Source organism: Gopherus evgoodei, chromosome 3 (genome assembly GCF_007399415.2).
Source record: "Gopherus evgoodei ecotype Sinaloan lineage chromosome 3, rGopEvg1_v1.p, whole genome shotgun sequence".
In the NCBI taxonomy this organism is placed as follows: Eukaryota; Metazoa; Chordata; order Testudines; family Testudinidae; genus Gopherus; species Gopherus evgoodei.
The window spans coordinates 65,741,883-65,766,837 of record NC_044324.1 but is presented as its reverse complement, the minus strand read 5'-3'; the positions used below and the strand labels follow the sequence as shown (position 1 = coordinate 65,766,837).

Sequence of the window (24,955 nt, the reverse complement as noted above, 5' to 3'; positions counted from 1 at the left end):
ATTTGCCTTCCTCAAATGAAGACACAGATGCCCATAAACCCATGTTAGCTTTCATGGATCATTCTGAGAGGTATTGGTGGGACAGACAAGCTTTGAGTCTCAGAGCTCTTCTTCAGGTCTGGGAAAGATACTCCGAGTATCAGAGTTAAATGCAAGGTGGAACAGACTGTTTAGCATAAGTAGTTAGAACATATTTTAAGGGGCCATTTGACGCCCATAAACACCACTGCACTCATAGGACAAAAAACGGATGTATGGCTTATTATTACAATCTGTAATATACTAATCCCCTTTTTTTGTCCCATGATAGCGAAGATGTTAGAGGACCACTCTAATGCTTTGAATACCTTTTCCAGACCTGAAGAAGAGCTCTGAGTGGCTTGAAAGCTTGTCCCTCTAACCAACAGAAGTTGGTCCAATAAAAGATATTACCTCACCCACCTTGTATCTTGGGATCGACACAGCTACAACTACATAACATACATTTTAAGTGTAAGGAGTCCAATAATGTGGGCTGCTACAGAGGCAGAAAAAGATCTTTTATGCAGCATGAATATTCTTCTTCTTTGGTTGAAAAAAGTCTTTTTAGCAGGCTAGTAAGGCTCTTGACTAGCATAATGAAGCAGTGGAAGCTTAAAGGTCTGAGGCTGTTGCCTAAGTCATGTTTCAAGGATGACTCCATCATTATTTGTGGATTCTATGGATACAATTCGCCCTCCAAAGGTATGATTCTGTCCTTTGATAAGGCTGTAAAAATTACATAACGTAGCAGAAGTCGATGTACTTAAACCTACTCACTGCAGTGAGTTGACTGCTGCTGCTCCCCTGTTAACTCCACCCATGCCTCTCGCGGCGGTGGAGTACAGGAGTCAATGGGAGAGTGCTTGGGGATCGATTTATCGCGTCTAGACTATACGTGATAAATAAGCCCCTGCTGGATTGATCGCTGCCCGCTGATCTGGCGGGTAGTGTAAACATACCCTGAGAAGGAACACAAAACCCAGCCTAGGATTCCGAGAGAAGGAGAAACATATTGTATAAGTCATTGGGACAAGCAAGGGCCAAGGAAAGCAATATTATATGTGGAGCTAGTAGCTACCCTCTATTTAGGTTGTCTGACACTCTCCCTTACAGTATTCTCACAATCTCTTCTTTAAGAAATATGAACACTTCCTTTGTCTGCAGCAGGCCTCTGATATTCAGCAGGGAATCTCCTTTTCTTTGTTCCATTCCTCTGAGATTTAGCCGAGTTGTGACATGCTAAAAATCACCATTTCATTTCTCTCACTTGTTTTCCTCGAGAAAATTTTTGCAACATGTCAAAACTACTAAACATTTTAAGGAGCCGAGCCCATGCTGCTATCAGAGCAAAAGCAGACACTGACCCCAGCATCCCATTCTCTAAAGGGCACCACATGGCGCAGAAGCTCACTCATCTCCCAAGAGGGCAGGGAAGAGAAATGAAGCTAAGCTCTCTCCATAACTGCTATCCCACCCCCCCCACAAACTCAACATATGGCCTTGGTATCCCATTGCCTCCACACAACCTGGGATTCCCACAGGGGGGAACTTCTTATTTTGGGGCAGAAGAAGAGTGCAGTAGACAGTTAGGCCAGGCTTGGTTCCCTCCCAGATCCAGCAGTTCATCCCCACTCTCTGATAACAGCGTTCTCCTGCTGCCAGCTAATGCAATTAGCCCCCAAAGTCAAAGATCCATCAATTTAAAGAAATATTTTACAGAAAATTGTGCATATATAAAGAAAATAATAAAAAATGTTTCAAATTAATCTATAAAGCCACATTAAAAATCAAAACATCCCCAACCAGTAACAACAACAAACTACATTTAAATAGTAAGAAAAAACCCCATTAGAGTCGTATCCATTCTTTCTCTTCCAAAATCAGGAAAATAGTCAGCAGATTGGTGAATTATATTGCTTTTCACATCTATCTCAGCAGATGCTGTGATCACAAGTTGTTGACATCTGGTGACAGCTTAGTTGTCTACAGATGGTGTTCTTTTGTCTAGTTCTTAGTGCAAGAAGTCCATATGACAAGAACTGGGACAACCCACAGCCTCCTGGGCAATCTCAGACAGGCCAAAGACTGAATGGGCTTAGAGAAAAACTAATCTCTCTCACTGTGTATTGATGATCTCTCTAGTTCTGGTAAAGATGTTGGTAAGGCAGTAAGGGAAAGCTTGCCCTGATGCTATATCTGTACCTATAAAAGCTAGATGATTTCAGTCTAAACGGTTGGTCTGGCATTTTTCAAAACAAAATTCAATGAAGAGGAAAACAACATGCAAATGCATGTTTCTGAAGTTTACCTGAGCAGGAGGTACAGAAGCTGCTGGCAAAGGATTAGAGATCATTGGGCCAAAGATATCCAAGTCATCATTCAGTGTTGTTACGGTAGTGGTGCTTCCATTTGTAACAGGTGCTTCAGGAGGACCATCTTAAAAAGACAATGGATTCAAGTTTTAAAGTAGAAACCTTATTAAAACAAGAATTTAATAATTGTAAAATATGAATATATAAATCAAATAACTTAAATTGTCATTGGTTAAAAAGATACTCAGTGTTGGAAGCAAATCTCTGAAATACAATATCTCAGATCCACAAATTCTGAAAGGACTTTTCTGATTTTAAAAGTATATTATATCAATATGATTAAGAACTGAACATTTTAAATACAGTTTTAAGATTTCCACAATGGCATCTTAATCAGTTTAATGGAATACAGTTTTGCTAGCATTTTCACCATTTCACAACACTCACCAGCACTACAGTATTATGAATGGGAATTTAATAGTTATCCTACCTCCCAAAAGTTTTGGGCTACTCAACGCGAGTGCTATCAAATACATTAATTTGAACTACTCAGGCAAATTAAATATTTGATAATGCTTGAAGTTACTTACAATGCCATATTTATTTAAAATATGGAATACATTCTTCACATGAAGAAAAAAGATGATGTTCGGTATCTTTTTTCTTTTCTTTCTTTTTAAAGAATGAGAGAGATTTATTTCTATAGAAGTAGAGGTATACATTGTGCTTGACAGCCATAAAACAACATGGTTCATGTCCTGTCCAGAACTTGTAATCTGGAACTGCCCTGAAACTTATCAATATTTATATATACACATGAATTTACTCATTGAGTAAAGCTGTGCATACACAAATGTGTTTCTAGGATTAAGGTCCACATTAGATAATCCTGAAAGATGATGGAAGTTGGAAGAAGGCATATAACAAAATCATGTTGTATAAACATTAACACCCCCCCTCCCCACACACACACATTTAATAACTGATTTTCTAACAACTGCTATATGGGTAGGCTACATCTTATAGAAAACATGCCAACAAATCAATTGTTATTTTTACTCCTAGCAGGATTCAGGATTATGATGTTGTGAAACCATACCAAATTAAAGCATGGACATTACTGTTAATATGTGACTGCGGAGAAAGGCATGTTCCCAAAAGTAGACAAATATGTAAAATTATTATAAAATATGGTTGCTATTTCTGGACTACCTATGGATTGTTTTGCATCAAATTTTACGTCATTATTTATAAAAAAAATGGAAGAAATATGTGACAGCTGAATACACATTATACCATATATCAAGAAATTAACTTTCTTACACTGAACTTGGTAGGCAAATAATATGAAGTTGAATGGATGGGTTTCACGGAACTTTATGTGCTGGCTACACTTTATACAAAAAACTTAAGATGCAGATTCTATAAAGTATTTTGTGTAGAATAAGAAAGGAAATCAATCTAGCAGTCTCCTTCGCTGAGAGCAGAAGCAAAGACTTCTCTGGTTATTGCACCAAAAGGCTGGAAACCTCATCAAAATTGTCTCTCCTGGCCAAAAGACTACATCATGTCAAACTGCAAATGTGGCTGTACAGAATAAAACCATTAGACTAGAATAATAAACTATAAGAACGATAAATAGGGTACAATACGTTTATTTTATTCCTTTATTTTATTTCAATATTGGCTCTGAATATATTTTCCCCTTAACCTGTTTCAGTTGCTGTGTCTATTGTACCCTTTTAAATCAGCCCAGTAATAGTGTTATTTTCTCTAAACAACAACTTTTCATCTACGTTTTCCCACTGCCCTGTGGAGACTATTTTAAAAGGGAAATATCAAATTATTAGTTATATGTTCTGCAGCAATGCCCAGGGATCCTGTTAAGATTATTTTAAGGGGCCTTGTACACATGTACCATGCGATACATTCCTTGACTTAGAATTTACAATCTAGTTTAAGAGAAGATGCAACAAATAATAAGAGGGAGGGTGAACAAGAGTAATGATATTAGATAGTAAAAAATGTTCACAAGTTCTTGATTTTAAACATTTATTTTAAAAAATGGTAAACAGAAAGCCCAATATTTAAGTCATACGTAAACAAATTTATTTGCTTATTTTACCATTAAGTCCCCTCTGAGTTTTAATAAGGCAGTTTTAGCAATCTTATTTTCTGTTCACTGTTTATTTACATTATGAATTTTTCTCAGCTTGGACTATAAAAATCATGCAAGTCAGTTTTCAGATTCTCAGTGTGTAAATACATGAGTTGCAAACAATGCAGTTTATTTCAGAATACTAGTCTCAGCAATATTTAAAAAAACAAGGAATGTCCCTTTAAATAACTACAGTTACATAATAGAAAGAGGTATTGTGTGGCCATTTTTGAAGGACAATAGTCAAAGAACATTAAAGAGACATGACTATTGCACTGGAAAATTTAAAACAATTATTATAATGTAGACTAGGCACCAATTACTAATTGAGGCTGCAAATATTACTGAAATACAAACAAAATAATAACACCTATCAATCAATAGAAAATGCTCATTATAACAAGCATATGAAGTTTAACTTCCCCTGGAGTTGAGAATGGATTCGGGAAGAAAACTGGGAGTAGAATAAATTGGTTCATATGGAACATAAACAACCGTGGGCAGAAACTTGAAATAAGGCCTGAGAGTAACCCAAGCTTTATGCAACAATGTATAAGGAACTCCCATGAAGGTTTGAATCTCCTCTATCCTCTGAAGCTGATAATAGTACTAGGAAGAGGGATGCTGCTTTAAGGAAGCAGGTGGTCTCACTTGTTGTCCGGAAGTCCTCAACAAATAGACAGGCTGTTTTAGAATTAAAAAGTTAATTACCCTCAAAGGGAAGGTTCTCCGTTGTAGTTTGGACCTCCCTGAGAATCTTTAAGGACTGAAGCTAGGAAGATTTTCTCATCACTACACATGTGGCTACAGTACAAACCTCTGTATTGGACCTATCCAGCACAGTCTGAAGGGAAGTATGAAGTATCAGTTATCTCTCAGTCATGACCAGTTTTAGTTCTTCTCAATGTTCCTGTGGTACCTAGTTCACAAACTAAGACAGTTGGTCCTAATTCAGATAGCCATAGTTAGAGAAGAAGGCTTGCTAGTCAGCCACATATCCGGAGGCTGGCACAAGAGCAGCCTTTGTATCCAAATAGGTAGAGATTCTTTGGGTCTTTCTCCGTGGGTGCATATTTGACAGGCCCCTGATGCTTTGAACTATCAGACAGCAGATACTACAGGAGCTCCTGGAACTGGGCTAGAATAGAAAGCATCCAAATCCCATGGAAGAGACTTGGTACTTCCTATTAGCTTGCTTAGCTGTGGTCTATATCAATTCTGGCATGTGCCACAAGTCTTTTACAGGTTCCAGCAACCCCTCATTTAGTGGCACGGTAAGCCTTCTAGGAAGGAAGGGTGTAAGATATCTAGGGCTGTGTACAATTTCTCTCACACAACTTCTACAAGTATACCCAAAGTCTCTTGAGAAGATCCTGAAATAACTTGAAGATGTCAAATGAGGAAGACATTCAGGGATTTACTGCTTCACTGAAGGACAAGGAAGAAATTAAAATAGGGACAAGTAGTTCTCCTCCGAGCAGGATTGCTCCTCCTCACTTTCTTCCCCATTCCCCAAATCATAGTCTGTACAGGCTGACCTGGCTGGGTTGGTCTGTACAGCCCTCTCTGGAGAGGAGGTTGTAATCCTTGAAAATGGGGAGAAAATGCAGACTTGCATGAATATGTTTGCATATCTTGGCAGTCCAATAGAGCTAAGGCTGATAGTAGATGGTACTAGGGTAGGGGACACAAAGGAGGATGCTAGGAGGGATGCCCCTATGAGCCCCAGGTTGTTTCCTGCAGATGGATTCCTCCCTAGAATCCCTACCTGTGTGTAGGTGATGACTCCCTCCTGTGCCTTGAAGAGAATGAGGAAAAAGGAGTACACACTCCTCAAAAGATGGGACTATCCTATCAGGCCCTCCTGGGGAGAGGATTAGAGAACAAATAAGTGACAGACGTTAGTCATGTTGCTTAAGGTACAACTGGAAGGCTCTCAGATACTATGGTGATGGGTGAAGTATAAGAAAATAAATTATGGAGAGAGAGAGAGAGACACTGACTAGATTAGAGTGCCTGGATCTATTGTATCCTATCTAACTGGCAGGGGGATGAAGTCAGTACCAGACATATTTCCTTTGTTTGCTGCACTGCTGAGTCTGTAACTCATTGATTAGCTATCACCATCTTCAACCTCTTGAGGAGAGTACCAGTTCCAGTTAAATAACTCTGTATTATATTTCCCCTGTGTATTACAACACTAGGTAGAGAAGCTTTGGGTACCAAGGAACACATTTCCAAGGTGACCGATACCAAAGTGCCAAGTACTGAGAACACTGGTATTAAGAGAAACAGTGCAGCGATTTGGTGGGTACTGTTGATGCTCTCTTTAATGGTTGGTACTACTGTGCCAGAGATCTTTGTCAGCCCATTGGCTGCTCTTCAACCGCTGAGGCCAAGGAGTACTCCAAAAGGAATAATTTCAAGCAGGCCTTTTCGAGTCTGCTTACAGGAGGACAGACGTATGGAACACTGCTGAGGAATACATCCCTCTTCTAAACAAAAGAGGCACTTAGAGTGCCAGTCATTAAGCAGCATTAAAGCTTCACTGAAGGAGCAGATTCCAAACCCTCAGAATCTTGCTTCTGACATACTGCTAGAGCTCCTGTATGGGGAGAAAGAGTGGTCCAGTTAACCCTTCCTAACCCCCTTAAATTATCCAACTAAAATGGATGCTGCTAGCCAGAAGAATCAGGTCTCGCATGTATGGGGGCCTGCTCTGCACAAGAGTGGAATCCACGTGGATGGTCACTTAAAGAACAAAAGATTGTGTGTCAAATTTAGTTATGCCTAACACTAACACATTAAATAATAAAAATCCAAGCATTTTACTTGCTGTATAAGTGAAAAATGTACAGTATATGTTACTGAGAAGCAGATACTGAAGGAACTTTAACTTAAAATATAACTATTACTTGAAGGACCAATGGACATTAACAGTCTAACATTGTAATACACTCATCAAACTTAAATTGTGGAACATGTTAAATAATAAATAGTCTTAACAAGCCCTTCAAAAGCATCAAAGACATCCACAGCAAATCCATAAATCTATAAAGAGTATTAATATTACTTATTTTGCCATGCCATAAAAAAGTTATTTTCCAGTGCTCTAGCACTGTAACAATGATTTGCCTGAAGGAAAAAATTCATTCTGAGGGCCAATATTATCAAAGCATCAGCATTAAAGATTCAATAATACCACATGAAATGTGTGGCTTATTGCAACAGAGAAATGTGAGAGAGAGAAGGCAGCAGAAATGAGATTTCCACATACTGTACTTCCCCATCTATTTTATTGCTGGATTCTTTTTTTCCTAAGACTGTGTTTATGCTAGAAAAATGAGATATATTATTTAATCAGAATTTCACTCATAAAACTTCTCCATTACTGACTCTCACACAGCACAACTATAATTTCAGCTCTCTGATTGAAATATTCCCTGGCATTCCTTTCCCCACTGCTAAAAAGAAACAATTGACAAATCAAGGATATAATTTTTATTTATCTGAGAAAAGAGAAAGTTCCAGTAGGACAAACCAAATGAACAGTTTACTGTATGCTGTAAAACACTATTTCCCCTCCGCCATAAAATATTGTTCACATAAGAACAAAATAACTGGCAGGGTCCAGCTATCTGCCAGTTTGCCTACAAGACAACGGGGAGGACAGGACAAGACATTACAGTCCTTCACTGTTCTCTTCTGCCCTTACAATCTGCAGCGTATGGGCTCCTTGCAGTTCAACCTGGAAGCTGGAGACTAAGGCTATGTCTACACTAATACTTTTGTCAGTAAAACTTTTGCTGGTGAGGAGTTTGAAAAAAATGCGCCCTGACCAACATAAATTTCACTGACAAAGCACTGATGTGAACAGTACTATGTCGGCAGGAGAGCCTCTCATTGGCATTGACATTGCTAACATCACTCACGGGGGATGGTTTAATTATCCTGGCAGGAGAACTCTCTCCGGCAAGCAAAGAGCAGCTACATTGGAGACCATACAGCAGCACAGTTGCAATGGTACAGCTGTGCCACTGTAAGATCCGTAGTGTAGATATAGCCCCTGTTTCCTAGTAGTGCAGACTGAAGACATAAGGGACCAAATAAGGGAGAAAAGTGAATATAGTAACAAAATGTTCTCGAAACTGGGTTAAAGGAAAAAATAGCGATTGACAAAACAGGAGTTCTCTGTCTGCCTTGTGCTGCTATCTGGAGGCAGAACATCCTGGAATGGAATCAGTGGGAGGGTCTAATCATGAGGAGCCCTTGAAATTTAAGGGCTGGTCTACACTAACTTAGGTTGACTTACAGTGGTGTCTACACTGTACTATATTGACAGGACATGCTCTCTCATGGACACAGCTTCTGCCTCTCAGGGAGATGGAGTACTGACATAATCAGGAGAGCGCTCTCCCATTGACTTAGTGTATCTTCACCAGACCAGCTAAATAGACACTGCTGCATCAATTGCAGTAGTGCCAATTTAGCCAATAGTGTAGACATGGCCTTAGACCAGGGGTCGGCAACCTCTGGCACGCGGCTCCCCAGGGTAAGCACCCTGGAGGGCCGGGCCAGGTTGTTTACCTGCCGTGTCGGTAGGTTCAGCTGATCGTGGCTCCCACTAGCCGCGGTTCGCTGTCCCAGGCCAATGGGGGCTGCAGAAAGCAGCGCGGGCGAGGGATGTGCTGGCCACAGCTTCCTGCCGCCTCCATTGGCCTGGGACAGCGAACCACAGACAGTAGGAGCCGTGATCAGCTGAACCTGCTGACATGCCAGGTAAACAAACTGGCCCGGATTGCCAGGGTGCTTACCCTGGTGAGCCGTGTGCCAGAGGTTGCCGACCCCTGCCTCAGACTGTTTTCAGACTCCTGTGGAAAGTGACCCAACCCAGAATGCATTGCATGAAAGCGTGCTCTTGAAGGAGAAGGAGCTATTGCTATGTTATATTTGAAACTTTAATACAACAAAAGACAGGCAGCTGAAAATTATTGTATACACAGCAGCTGAGTCTCTTTCCCCTACTTGTGCATAACTGAATTTTGCATTACCACAGAGGGATATTAACCTTTATGCCTTAATATGTATATGAAATGTGGCACAGTTACAGTTGCTATGGGAACCACAACTTTGAATTGCCTGTTTTTAGTATGTGTAAAATCCCCAATATAATATTGCTTGTGTTTTTTACGTTTACTTCACATTTTCATGAAAAAGAGGAGTTAATAAATACAATCAGAAAAAAAACACTCCAAAGGAAAACTAAAGGTGCTGATGTGCAATCATGTGATTATTTGAAGGTTTTTTAAAATATTAATTTTGTTAAAAATATACAAAATGTACCTTATAATGATTTTATTCTATAAATATAAAAATGTTAATAATTAGGCAAATCAAATTATAGAGAATCATAATTATAAGCACATACACAAGCCCAACATGGGATCCATATTTGTCTTATGTTTTTAGATGACCACCAAGTTATAAAACAGTCCAATTTGCTAACTCTCAATTTATTTCAACTATCGCTATACAGTTCCAGACTGCCTTATGCACAAAAGTGGTGACATGAGGGCTCAGTAAGAACCACAACAGTGCCTAATTGATTCCCTTAAAAGGGCTTCTGAAAAGTAGTGGGGGGAAGGGATGCAACGATTCAGTAGCATTTACAGAGGAGGATAACTTGCCAAGGTTCCACAGTGCCAAGAACTGTTCAAGGTTTGTGCGGCTATCTACTTATATACAGGCTTAGAAATTTGGCCTCGGGGGCTAATCCTGCCCTTTCTTCTGCAGCCATAATGGGTCCCCAGGCAGCAGAAATAGTATGGCTCCACTACACAAGCTGCAGGAAGGCTTTGCAGTAGATGCACACACCTCACAGGGTGCAGAGACCTGGTGTGTGGAAGCTTCCTTAATGGCAATGCAAGGAGCAGAGTATAGTGAGCCAGCAAATGGGTGCAGTAGGACCAGAGGACCTACCACAATGCAGATTCTCTGGTCTTTCCTCCTGTAGTGATCCATATGCAAGGGGCTGTGGAAAGTGCTCTAGCCACATGGTTGGCACAGCATCTCTGCAGCCTGGAGAGAGCCCCTCTGCAGAGATTATTGTAGTCTAAAATGAGCTGGGGAAGGAGGACTGAATTGGATTCTGTGGGTCCTGAGGCTACGTCTCTGGCAATGTGTGCATGCCCCAACCTATCAGTTTGCATAACTGTATGCTGGGTTATTTGATCCTCTCTAAGCTTCTCTTCTTGCCGGAAAAAGCCTTCTGCAGTAATCCAGGAAGATGCAGGATTTCCCCTGGAATGCAAATATCCAAGTATACATGTACATGGATATTTACATACAGTTGATGGCTCTGGAACCTGCAAGCCATCCAATTCCTGCAAATTGCCCTGAACCCTGAGGATCCCTCCTCCCATACCCTCCCTGCATGCATATGCTCAATCCACAGCTCAATTCCTGTTATTTACAGTAGGTACTAGGATTAAAATTTGCCTTTCTATTCACAATTAAAACCCTCCAAGAGTGGAAAACCTGAGTGTGATATCACTCAATCATCAACAGTTTTTTAAAAACTTGAGACACTGATCTCCCATTTGAAATATCACAAAATTAAAGTCTTAATAGGCACTATCAATAATTAAAATTCCAGTGTCAAAGTATTCCCATCTATTAACCTTAACCCCCCTCTTATCTAAGTATTAACCTCTGTATCTGTACATTAGGATAAGCGACTTAGCAAAGGGCACACATCAAATCAACAAATCAGAGAAAAAATCCAGGATCAGAACTGAGGTGTGCCTGCCTACCTGTAAACAACTGGACATGCTGTCTCTTCAATTGTTAAATTATCCAAACCCAAAAAAATCCATTAGGCAAATTGTGTTCCCACATACTAGCTAATTTTATTTCTGTGGCTCAGTCAAGACAGAAATTGACTTGCTCCCTCCTCACTCACTCTGACAGGCAGGATTTTCATATTCTCTAAGGCTCCATCCTCTGTTTCTCAGTTTTAATTCCTTCTGATAGAAAATATAATCTTGGCCTACTCGACCTCCCTACCTAAGGTGGCAAGTTTGTTGTCAGAGTATAGAAATCCTAGAAGTGTAGGAGTCTATGTTGTCTTGATCAAATTACAGAAAGCAAATGAACCGGTGAGTGGGAATATAATTTGCTTGTCTGTAGCCGAGGCCACAATGGTGCAGATGCTGAGTTCTTTGTAGCAGTACCCTCTGAGTAAATATTCAAGTAAAAATTAAGACTCCAGAGGTGGATACAGAAGAGGGAGCGCAGAAGTGAATGAGAATGTTTAACCCCAATGCATCACTTCACCAGAGGGAGAGCTTCTCAGGGGAGCCCAGACGGAGGCACATTGTGGTCAAAGGTTACACCCACAGACACCTGCACATTCAGTCTGCAATGCCCCCTAAAAAATGCAAGGAACATGTGACATCTGTGCAAAGCTGGTCTATGGATATAACATCCCCTCTCTAGTGAAGAGGCTGGCCATGGATCTAGTGGAGTAAAGTATCTTTGGACAGGGAACTTCAGCCACCTTGGATGTCTACTTGATAGTAGACCTGATTTATTTGACCATCTAGACACCTTGAGTCCTTGAAGCAAACAGAACAGGGGATCCATTCTCTTTAAGGTTTCTTATCCAAAAATACCTTTAGGGGCCTAACTCAAGGATCCATGATGTTTCCCTTTGTTTAGAATTGAAAAATTCAGAATGGAGGTATCTTGTTTAAATGAGGACAGGACTTTTGACAAAAACTAGAACAGAGGACAACCCTGTCCCCATGGAAGGCCAAATAAAGAGAACTACAGAAAGGCACAGAGAACCCTTCTGGCTGAGAGGATTGCTACCCAGAAACTTACCCTCAGGGTGAAGAACTGCAGATCTACAGAGTGGAGAAGCTCAAACAGAGGTTTGTAAAACTGAGGGTAAGCAGGTTCATGCTCCTCAAAGGCACCAAGGAACTAAGTAGAGGGTAGAGCAAGATCACTACCTTCAGGAAACATGACATTATGGGAGAAGACTGACCCTTCCCTGTGTAACTTACTACTAAAATATCTTAGCACAGAGGCTTGAGCCACTTAATATCAAAATATATTTGCATAAGTATTCTGTGCTTAGCACTTCTTAGGAATGTGTATTCTTGCAATATCAGCCTGTTCTTGCCAAATTCTGTAAGCAGGTCCTGCCTCATACGAGGCCTCTAATATGAGGGCTTGTATCTCAAGCTCTCTTTCTACTACAGTGGGGAGGAAACTATTCAGGGTTATTGTGCTGGTCAGTACTCTGAACAGTATTACCCAGGAGTCCATCAAGTTTACTGCTAACATCCTCAACTCCTCCCAAGGTGCTCAAAGCATTATAGAATTCCCCAGTATGGAAGGGGGAAAATACCTCGAACCATATCTGTATGATTGCTTTTCCCTTCAGAGGGCATGATATTATGGGAAAAACTCTGGATTCAGCACTTCATCCTGACCAATTTGTCAGGCAAATAACCACGGCGAAATAATTTTTAGCCCACTGGGTCATCTTCAGTCCATGCATTATGCTTTTCTAGGACAATGGATAAACATCCTCCCCATAAAAAGATAAAAAGCAGGGGAACGTAGCAGGAAGAGAGTCTGAGACAAAGTCTTGTATCAGAGGCCTAGTATGAGGCATGACTTTGCTCACAGAATCTGTCAAAAACAGTGCTGATATTGCAGAAATACACATTCCTAAGAAGTGCTAAGCACAGAGTACTCACACAAACACACTCCAATATCAAGTGGTACCAGAACATTCTGATATCAAGGATGGCACAAAAACATTCCTCAAGGATAACAGGAACACAATGAGCCTTCCTAACAGATAAGGTTAGGATGACAGCACATAATAGAGAGGTTTAGATTGAACCAACATGTTCAAGGTGATGAGTGATAACTAGCCTCTTCAGGGAGCAGTAACTATGTCAGAGGCAGTACATAACTTGTTTGTATCAGGGTATAAAGGTGTATCAGAGAGGGAGTATCTTTGTCCAGCCGGGGGGTGGAGGGAGGGGGGGAGAATGGAAAATCCTGCCATTTACTGAGCTGAGTCTGTTGTCATTGGCACACGTCTTAGTCTCCTCATAGAGTCTGCCAGGTGTTATTATTGTGCTTCGTTGACAATAAACCTGGCTGCGAGCCTTCGCATCTTAATGAATCTTCTGGTCATTGGGCAGTTCACTCAAAGTCTGCTGTGCCAGTTGTCTGCACAGAGCTAGAGAACAGCACACAGGGAAAACACACACATGCAGTCAAACATCTGACACCACCACTAGTACTTTCCTAGGAAGGCAGAAAGAGAAAAATCTCATTTTCTGAAATTCCAGCATCTAGCAAATAACTACTGGAGGACACAAGGTTTATGGGAAACTTTCGTGCACAAAATATTTTTCCCTATAAGGGGTATTTCAGCTGACATCAGACTCCGCAGGGATGTATGTGGAGAGCCATTTATCCCCTGAACCTTCTGTAAGCATATACAGGTCTTTAGCTCATTTAACAACTGGCAAAAGGAGAGGTATAGGAAGTCTCCATGATTTTTGACTCAGGGATAGACTGGGAGGGAATTTGCCAAAAACACACCTTAGTAAATATTCTCAAACCTTAAGAGAGTCTCCTAATCGAGTCTGGGTCTCGTTTCTCAGATTCAGAGTTGGAGGATACTGCTCTCTCCTCTAAACTATGGCCCACTATAGCGGTCATACAAAGCTGAGAGATAGGGCAGCACCAGTGACTTGGAGATTTCTTTATTAATGAGAGAATTTACATTTGTCCCAAACAAGTCTCTGGAAATAGTTGAAAAAGCAGCCTGAGTGTAAATGCTTGGAAAGCCCCTCAAAGCTTTTTATGCACCTCCTAGGTAAGGAGATTAAAGCCTCCTGGTAAGATTTAACAGCTAGGGAAGTACTCTCTGATCTATCAAGTACTTCACAGGCAAAAGAGAGAGGTTTGGAGTTAGTTCATTGATATGCCCCACTCTGAGGCTGCCTCAGTCTCCCCTTCACCTCCACCATGAGCGAGCTTTTCTCCCCTATGGGTTGGCTAGTTTTGTCTTTCAGTCCCTGAGATTGTCTTGCTTTGCTGCTGCTATATGCTTCTCTCACTCTTTAGGTAGTCGAGAAGCTGGTTGTCGGTCTTCACAGTCAGAGAAATTACTTCAGCCAGTGTCTCATTCCACTGAGGTTGTCATGGTATGAACCTCCACTCTGAACCTTAGCGTCCAAAAGATGGGGTACCAGCATGAATTCCTCTAAGCTTAATTACTAGTTCAGATCTGATAGGGCTGCCACTACCCAAAAATATAGTTTTTTGGGACACTTTCTGACTCCCCAAATCCTTCCCTGGGGACCCCAAGACCCAACCCCCCCTTTGGATCTTAACACAAGGAAAGTAAGCCCTTTCCCCCACCATTGCCTCTCCCAGGCTTCCCCTCCCTTGGTTACCCTGGAAGATCACTGTGATTCAAACTCCTTGAATCTTTAAACAGAGAGGAATCAGGCTTTTTCTCCTCCTTCTCTCCCCCTCCCAGACTCTCCCTGAGAGAGAGATAATGATACTAATACAGAGAGAAATCAGGTTTTTCCTCCCCCCTTCTCTCCTTGCTCCCACCAATTCCCAGGTGAGTACAAACCCCATCCCCTTGGGTCTTACACAAGATAACCAAAAAATCAATCAGGTTCTTAAAAGAAAAGCTTTTAATAAAAGAAAGAAAAAAGTAAATATTATCTCCGTAAAATCAAGATGGAAAATGTTAGAGGGTCTTTCAGCTTATAGACACTGGGATTACCCTCCCAGCCGAAATATACAAGTACAGCAACAGAGTTAAAATTCTTCCAGCAAAATACACATTTGCAAATAAAGAAAACAATCAAAAGACTAAAACCGCCTTTCTAACAGATACTTACTAAATTGAACAGAAGAGGCTTTTTCAGAAAGATTGTAGAAATCTGCTTACATGTCTGGCCCCTCTCAGAACCCAGAGAGAACAACAGACAAAAAAACAGCACAAAACAAAGACCTCCCTCCACCGAGATTTGAAAGTATCTTGTCTCCTGATTGGCCCTTTGGTCAGGTGTTCCAGGTTCACTGCTTGTAACCCTTTACAGGTAAAAGAGACATTAACCCTTAACTATCTGTTTATGACAGAGGTAGTAAAGGTTTCACTCACTGGAAAGTAGAAAGAACACTTGAGGTCCCTGGAAGAACACTCCAGGGCCATTAATCGCATCCTGCTCCGAAAGACTGCAACTCTGGGCAATGTGTGTGACACTGTGGAAGGCTAACTGCGGCAGGGTGACTGATGGCATGCCTATTCCAATTCTGGCACCAGACCAGCGAGTACATTAATTGGAAGGGTTATTTCTCTATGGTTTTCCAGGCGCTTGTGGATCACCAAGGGCATTTCACAGACATTTAACGCAGGCTGTTCCAGAAAGGTGCATGACGCACACATCTTTCGGAACACCGGCCTGTTCAGGAAACTGCAAGCAGGGACTTTCTTCCTGGACCAGAAGATCACCACAGAGGAAGTTGAAATGCCCATTGTGATCCTAGGAGACCCTGCCTAACCGTTGACAGCAGCAAGGAGTGGTTCAACAACAGGCTGAGCAAGTGCAGAATGACTGTTGAGTGTGCTTTTGGCTGTTTAAAAGACTGCTGGCGCTGCCTATCAGGGAGGCTGGACCTGGCCAATGACAATATTCCTATGCTTGTAGCTGCGTGCTGTACGCTCCATAATATTTGTGAAGGGAAGGGTGAAATATGAACAGTGCCTGGAGGCTGAATTTGAACAGTTAGAGACCAGGGCTATTAGAGGGACACAGCACAGGGCTGTAAGGATGAGAGGTGCGTGGAGGCAGCAATTTGAAGCTGAAAACCACTAATATTTGTTGCTATGCTTGGGAGTGCAGTGCTTGTAATACTAGGAGGTGATTGTGATTGGTGCAGATGATGCACTATGAAGGTTTAAGAAAATTGCCTGTTGCTTTGCAGGGCTCTGTTTGCTTTCAATTAATGGAATAATAATTGCTTTCAAACCAAAACAATCCTTTTATTAAAAAAACAACAACCGGAGGAGAGAGAGAGACAAAAAAAAACAAAACACATCAGCACTGTGGGGGATGGGGAAAGGGAGGGTTCCAGGAGGAGGTGGGGTCCCGGGACGGTTGAAAATTTGTATATGTCCAAGTATCATATGCAAACTTGTCTTGTGGAGTATGGTGCAGTGGGTACTGTACTTTGGCAGGACTAAACTTCAGAGGGATGGCTGAGTAGCGCACTGCCTACTGGGAGTCTGCAGGGCTGGACTGCGACGGGGCTGGCATGGAATGCAGCAGATACAGACTGGAGCCAGGAGGTTGATAACAGTGTGTTGGTGGTGTCTGGGAGGCACATGGGAAAAGAGTTCAGCGACAGTGGCTGCAGGGGAGGGCAGGCATGGGGCTGCTTGGTTTGCAGTGCTAGTAGGGCCTGAAGCATGTCTGCTTGGCGCTCCATAATGTTTAAGAGCTGCCCCACGGCTTTGTTCTGGTGTGTCACATTCTCCTTTTGGTCCCTCTTCTCAATGTCCCACCACTCCTTCAATACTTGTTTTTCGGCCGCGGAGTGCATGATGACATCATGCAGAAAATCCTCTTTAGTTCTTCACAGCTGCTTTCTAATTCTGCACAACTATTCAGCCGATGATAACAAAGAGGGAGGCTGGGCTCCCAAGGTCATATCTATGAAGCCAAAATGCAACATTTTACAGAAGCAGTATTGTTTGCAACACACAGATCACTGATTCAGTGATTTAAAACACAGCCACTATTCACATACCTGTCACTAACTGGCTGACCCCAGGCAAGCACACAGGAGCCACAAGATCCCCAAAATGGTGAGTGACTGCAGGGGAAATCAGTGTTCCAGGAATCTACTGTACACTGGGCATGTGGCTCTTGGGGAGAGCCAGACCTGTGGGAGGGGGGCCCTTATAATCATTACTATTCCCACATTTTCCACAAGCTGTGTTCATTGTGGAAGATATCTTGCTGCTGAGGGTAAGGAGGGAATCAAGGGAGGGTGTTCTTCAAAACTGCGGTTTCTGCCCTGGCCCTTATGCAGCTTGCCTGTGTGTAGCAATGATCCCTCACCCCCAGTGATGGGAGAGGGAAAGTTACCCTTAATAGGGCAAGAAATAAAGCGGTTCCGCCAAAGAGCCTGCGGCAGCATATTACCCAGTACCTCCATGAGAGGGAGATCTCGGAGGCAGATTCTCGTGATGTGAGGGAGTCAGACAACATCCTGTTCCGCAGCTCAGATTAGGCAGGTGGTGGTACGTTCATCATACAGACACAAGCCTGCTTTATGCAACCCTCCTGTCCCCAGCAACTCACTTCAGTGATTCCCAAAATCAAAGCCACTTACCAGGGGCCTCCTCTCTTGTTTGAGCTTTGCCAAGGTCTGACAGCTGTGACTGGCTAGCCTCCTCCAGGGTAGAGAAGAGCTCCTGGCAGCATGCATCTCTAACCTCTGTGTCATCCTCTGCCTCTGGGTCTCCCTCCCCCTCCACATCCTCATCCAAGATTTCCTCCTCCTGGCTTGGTCCACTCTTGACTGGCACACGAGCCACCGAAGTGGCCTTCACAGTGGACATGAGGTCGCCAGCGAGTACTGCGTCCAGCTCTTCAAGAACTAGCAGCCCATGGGTGCAGCACTGGAGCAGTGGTTTGCCTCCCACACCTTGTGGTATGCGTTCCACAGCTCCTTCACTTTGACCTTGCATTGCAGCATGTCCCAATCATGGCCCCTTTCTGTCATGCATCGTGAAATCTGTCTGTAAATATCATAATTCCTACGGCTGGAGTGCAGCTGGGACTGGACAGCCTCCTCTTCCCAAATGTTGATGAGGTCCAGTAGCTTGGCACTGACCCAAGCGGGTGTGTGGAGCAGGCATGGTCACCTCAAAAGATGTGCTGAGACCACGACACACGTCACCAAGCAAACAGGAAGGGGACTTTCAAAATTCCGAAGGAATTAAAGGGGTGTGGCTCACTGCTGGTCACCTGAGGGCAGGGCAGTTCAAACTGATGACCAGAGAGGCAAGAACAGATATTGTGGGACGGGACATCTCCTGGAGGCCAGTCACAGCACTATAATCAACCAGGGCGTCTACACTGGCACCACGGTGCTGTAGCCCTCGCACAGAAAGCTGTGTGCCTCTTGCTGGGGTGATTTTTTTACATCTCTGCAACTGCACAGTTTCCATGCACTGAGTGGCTTGGCAGTGTGTACTCCGCAGGAGTTACACCGCAGAAAGCTGCTTTACTGCGCAGAAACTTGTCTGTGTAGACAACACCTAAGATATGGAATTTCCTATCCATCTGTATAGATGAAACTCTTGTTTAAGCTTTTATGATCTTGTGCCTCAATTGCTGCAACATTCTTTTCTCTGGCCTGGAGAAATGCAATCTCGCCCTGTTAATATCCATTCAGAATGTTATTGTGAAGATCATTTTCCTAGCCCCTCATTTTGACCACATCACTCCTCCATTTGTATCCTTTCCCTGTCTGATGCTTCTCTGATTATATCAAACATAAGCTATTTCTCCTCACTTTCAAGGCTCTTTATGGCCTATCCCCACCCTACCTATCACCTCTCATTTGCTATCGAGATGTCTACTTCCGCCTCTGACTGACCCATCAAGATAGTCACCATGGCCCACTTTTGAAATTTTCAATCTAGCTCCTTTCATGCCTTCTTCCACGCTGATGTTCACCCTTAACCCTCACCATAAACATCCCCCAAACTAAAAACCAATATCCTCCTTCATACTCTCCGTTGCTGAGAGGCCTACAAAAAACTTGATGATTGTTACACTACTGGTGCACCGAGAGCATGGCCTATCACTAGGGCCCTATCAAATTCATGGTCCATTTTGGTCAATTTCATGGTTTTAGGATTTTAAAAATTGTAAATTTAATGATTTCAGATTTTAAATCTGAAATTTCGCAGTTTTGTAACTGAGGTCCTGACCCAAGAGGAGACTATGGGTGGGTTGCAAGGTTATTGTATGGGAGTCATGGTATTGTCACCCTTACTTCTGCACTGCTGCTGCTGGTGGTGCTGCCTTCAGGCAGTGCCACTTCCAGCAGAAATGCAGAAGGATGGCCTGGTATTGTATTGCCACCTCTTACTTCTGTGCTGCTGCCTTCATAGCTGGGTCCTCAGCCAACAGCCACCACACTCTGGCTGTCCAGATCTGAAGGCAGACACACAAAGTAAGGGTGAAATGGTATGGTGTTGCCACCCTTATTTCTGCATTGCTGCTGGTGGGGTTGGCTGTCTTCAGAGCTGGGTGCCTGGCCAACAACTGCCACTCTCTGGCCAACCAATACCATGATACCCCCTACAATAACCTTGCAATCTCCCGTATCTCTCTTTTAGGTTGGGACCCCCAGTTTGAGAAACTCTCGTGAAATCTGTAAAGTATAGGGTAAAAGTACACAAAAGACCAGATTTCATGGTATGTGATGTGTTTTTCATGGCCATGAATTTGGTGGGGCCTTACTTACCACACTGACCAATATTGTTTCATTGTTTCCTTGTACTTCCCGTCTGTCTATATTCTTCTGGTATCTTTTGTCTTACACTCAGATTGTGAACTCTTTAGGGCAGAGACAGTCTTTCTGTTGTGTTTTAACAATGCCTAGCATAATGCAGTCCTGGTCCATGACTGTGGCTCCTGGGTGCTACAACAACACAGATGATGTATAATTAAATAATGTAGAATTCTGTATATTTTCAATTCAAACCAATTTGTCTCTTTTCTTAAAAGGGCAATGTTTTTAACTGAAAAAGTAGGAACATGTATAAAAACTTGCTCACTTTGACTGTAAAATGGTCCAATTTTTAGTGGGGGGAGGGGGAGGGAGGAGGGAGTCAAATTTAGGATCTTTTAAAAATTGGATCACTTAAAAATTCAAAAGAAGATATGAAAATTTCCACATTGGAAGCATACACATGGTGAATTGAATTTTCAGGTGCTTTCAAAATAGATACAAATATGTACTGCTACATACTTAAGTTTAGCTGCATTTTTCCAATGTTACAACTGTTACACTTATAAATTATCAGTACTATGGGAATCCAGATTCCCAACCCCAAATTTTGGTTGCTTGCGCTTCAGGGTTATAAAACTGCAGTGTAGATGTTCAGGCTTGGGCTGGAGCCTGGGGTCTGGGACCCTCTGTGGTCTGGGACCCTCCCAAAATCTATTCAGCTATATGTAAAAAATGGGACCCTCAAGGGTCCTCATACAAGTCCACTCAGTCCTACTTCTTGTCCAGTCAATTGCTAAGACAAACAAGTTAGTTTACATTTACGGGAGATAATGCTGCCCGCTTCTTATTTACAATTTACAATGAAAGTGAGAACAGGCACTTGCATGGTACTGTAGTTACCAATGTAGCAAAGGTATTTACATAGCAGATATGCCAAACATTCACATGCCCCTTCCTGCTTTGACTTGTGGACACTGACATTTTATACTGTTTTGTTTTTGAGTGCAGTTACGTAAAAACAAAAAAAATCTACATTTGTAAGTTGCTCTTTTACGACAAAGAGATTGCCTGACAGTACTTGTATGAGGTGTTGAAAAATACCATTTCTTTTGTTTATCTTTTTAACAGTGAAAATATTTGAAATAAAAAACAAGTGAGCATTCTGCATATTGTATTCTGTGTTGTAATTCAAATCAATATATTTGAAAACATAAAAAAATCCAAAAATATTTATAATAAATTTAAATTGGTATTCTATTGTTTAACAGTACGATTAAAACTGCAATTAATTGTGAATATTTTTTAAGCCAGGTAATTTGTTTTGCGTTAATGTAATGCATTAACTATGATTTACAGCACTAACAACAACAACAAAAGTATTGCTCTTTACAAGCCTTACGTAGTTAAAAGGAAAGTTTAACAGTATATTGTGATGTGGAAATTATATAAACACACTTGTTTACTCAAAAATCTATCAAAAGGTCAATTTATACTTTTAACTTATTAAGGACATCATCCCCAAACAAACAGAACCTTCATTTCTTCACTAAAAACTGTAACTTCAGGAGGAAAGGAACATGCAGTGCACACCATGGAAGCTTATCAGTATTATTCCTCCCCCTCAGTATTAATAATACTATAATATTTTCATTCCCATTTATTTTTAAATATATTTATAAATGACTCTTATTATAGTGAAGAATATGGACTGTCATTAACTTCAATCCCTTCAAGCCACACATTTATCCATAGAGGTGAATAAACTGTATTGTCTAAGGTCTGAGACAAAAATGTACTGGATACCTGGTTTTCTTTCATTACCGCTTTTCCGCTAAAACCTCTGATAATTCTGTGGCAATAATAAGAGGCAAACTCAGGATTATCTGTTTTGCAGTCAAGCATGTAATCTGTTAAAGCCTTAGACTTCATATTTTTAAAATAACAGAAGTCTAAAAATATACCACAAAGCAACAGTGTAGCACAATTAAGTTTCTTGTTATGAAATTTTCATTAGGTATAGAGCATTTTAATGCTGTACTCTGCATTACACAATGCTGTTAACCACTCTAGGTCATATAATTTCATTCTGTAGAGAAGAGGGACAAATTTTACTTTGAAGAGTTTCTTGTTATCATCCCATTTTAGGGAAAGAACATTAGCCCCTCGCAGAGCAGCAATGGGGTTTGGGCTCCCTAAACCAACAGGTATCTTGAGATCTATGCAGTTCCTGGGACACCTGTGGATGGAGTCCTGATGCCTCTGCACAGATCCATTGGCAACTCCCTTCACTAAGCAGCATGGCTGTTTCAGGAGCTGTACCCCCAACTGGTTACTAGCAGCTGCTTTCTGCCCCATTCTCTGGGGTGGTTTTTACTGGAGCAGTCAAAGCTAATAGGCTGAATCATTATCTCAGGTGTGGAGTATAACAGTCAAAAACACAAACCTTCCCAGTTATAACCTATATAACAGCAGAGAGGAATATAGCTACATATTTGCTTGAAAAAGTGACTAATGACTACCACACTATTTAGACTTTGCATACAATATATGTCAAAATAGAGAACACAACAAATTACAAATGGAACCACTTTTAACTTAAAGAATTCCTTCTCTTTTTTGCTACCAATTTTTAAAATATTGGATGTATAGGTGATGGTAAGTAACAAAATAAAATTTTAAAACAACTCAAATTATTTACAATGTCATCTTGATTACAACACAGGATTTGTATTTTGATACAAGGGAATCAAAGAACTGAGATGGCAAGCTAAGAATTTATAACAAGCCTTTCTGAGTATCACGACTAGAATCTCAAAAAGCAGTAAGCAGCATAAGTCTTGTTAGGGTGACCATCACTGGATGACAGCGAAACTCCTTACTTTAATGAAAAGTATTTCCATATTAAATTCATCACTTCTCTGGAGGATGCATCAGTAGCTAAGGGTGAAGTATTAGACATGGCAGTTTCCACTGCAATGAGGGGACACTCAAGGCAAAACTTTCATGCTCAGTCAGAAAAGGTAATGAACAACATACCATCCATTTACTTTTCAAACTGTCTTTCCTAGCTGTGGTCCCAAAATTGATATTTATTAGCTATTAGCGTTAAAGATGATCCATCTGCTGTTCCTTCCCTTTTTGCATTTATGCTAGTACAAAAGTTAACATTTGACTGCTGCCTACCACATTTTACAGCAGCAGATGCTGCTACTGCTCTCACAGGAGTAGGTCTTATTTTAACCCTTAAACAGGATCAGAAGGTAGTACTGTACATTTAACAATGTGTTTTTGGCAGGGGGAAGGGCAACAGTATGTTACATTTCTCATGGATTTTAAATAGAATATTTACTGATTTTTAAAAAAAATTATTGGAATTTTCTGGCCAAGAAAAACAGATATTTAAGAAAACTGCACCTTTTAGGGTTTTTAATTTTTAGGTGCAGAATTCCCTCAGGAGCAAAGCTGCTTACATACTTGTATCTCCAAAGATGGGCTAGAACAGGGGTAGGCAACCTATGGCACGCGTGCCTAAGGCAGCATGCGAGCTGATTTTCAGTGACACTCACACTGCCTGGGTCCTGGCCAGTGGTCTGGGGGGGGGCTGTGCATTTTAATTTAATTTTAAATGAAGCTTCTTCAACATTTTGAAACCTTATTTACTTTACATACAACAATAGCTTAGTTATATATTTTAGACTTATAGAAAGAGATCATCTAAATAGGTTAAAATGTATTACTTTCATGTGAAACCTTGAATTAGAGTGAATAAATGAAGACTTGGCACACCACTTCTAAAAGGTTGCTGACCCCTGGGCGAGGAAGTAATAAAAGGGCTGGGGCGGGGGTAAGCCATATAGAAAATGTATATGAAGGATCATTAAACCCCTGTGAATATGCAAGCAGAAATGAAAGACAGAAAAGGGGGCTTATCAGATATACATGCTGGCTGCAGCGTTACTCCCACATTCACTTGGAAGATAATATAATGCGTGATTGAAATTCTTAGATACAAGAAAGTTTGTAAAGTGTTCATAGGAAAAAAAACATATTTCTTGCTCTCCCAAAGTAAGGAGGAATTCCCCAAAGACACAAGAGCCTGGAAGCCTGTATGGCTGACACACTTGAGAGCTGCCTGGACATGTGACCCTGAACTGACATGCTGAAAGACAATTTTACTATATAATCATGCTTGCCTAGGGGGGAGACATGGGTGCATGTAATGCAGCTGTGAAAAAGGCAAATGTGGTCTTAGCACATGTCAGGCAAGGCATCTCCAGTAGAAATAGAGCTGTATTAATGCTATTGTAAAAAGCACTGCTCAATCAGGATCACTTCCACCTAAGCGATCACTAAGTTTTCTGTTCTGTGATCAATTCCTCTTTGTCAAGATGAAGTCTAATATAGAATGCTGCCATGTTAGATGCAAACAGAAAATAGCAAGTCTTACCTTTTTAAAAAATAAAGTGAAGTATAATTTTCAAATGTGTCATACATACTGGGTCAAAGTAATCACAATGCTATCTAAAAACTTCCTCGGACGCGGTTATCCCTCTAAGCCCATCACTTTCTCCTTTTGGTGACAAATGCTGTCTTGAATTTTAACTAGCAAAAATAACGTAAACTCGGGAACTGGATTTTCCTCATCTTTAGCAAGGAGAGGGAATAAAATGTTGAGAGTCACAAATAAAGGTGTTGCTAAAAGCCACCCCTCAGCAGCAATTTCCGTAAGACATGCTCCTTTCTTCCTCCTGTAACTAAGAGGATATATAGCTCACCTCAAATCTACCTCCTCCACCCTGAAGATACAGCTCAGTCCAGAACACCATACACTTCTCCCAATTTAACTGTTTATATATATTATAATAAAGTTATA

At 41.4% G+C, this 24,955-nt stretch overlaps 1 protein-coding gene across 2 annotated transcripts in view; it reads right to left on the bottom strand.

Annotated features, from left to right (window-relative positions):
- Positions 1-24,955, bottom strand: part of SMAP1 (small ArfGAP 1) — a 221,060-nt gene that overhangs the window by 22,940 nt on the left and 173,165 nt on the right. For both annotated transcript variants that reach the window (XM_030555691.1, XM_030555690.1), the window contains one exon: positions 2,330-2,457. In XM_030555691.1, coding sequence (XP_030411551.1) covers positions 2,330-2,457 — 128 coding nt within the window. The remainder of the gene's footprint in view (positions 1-2,329; positions 2,458-24,955) is intronic.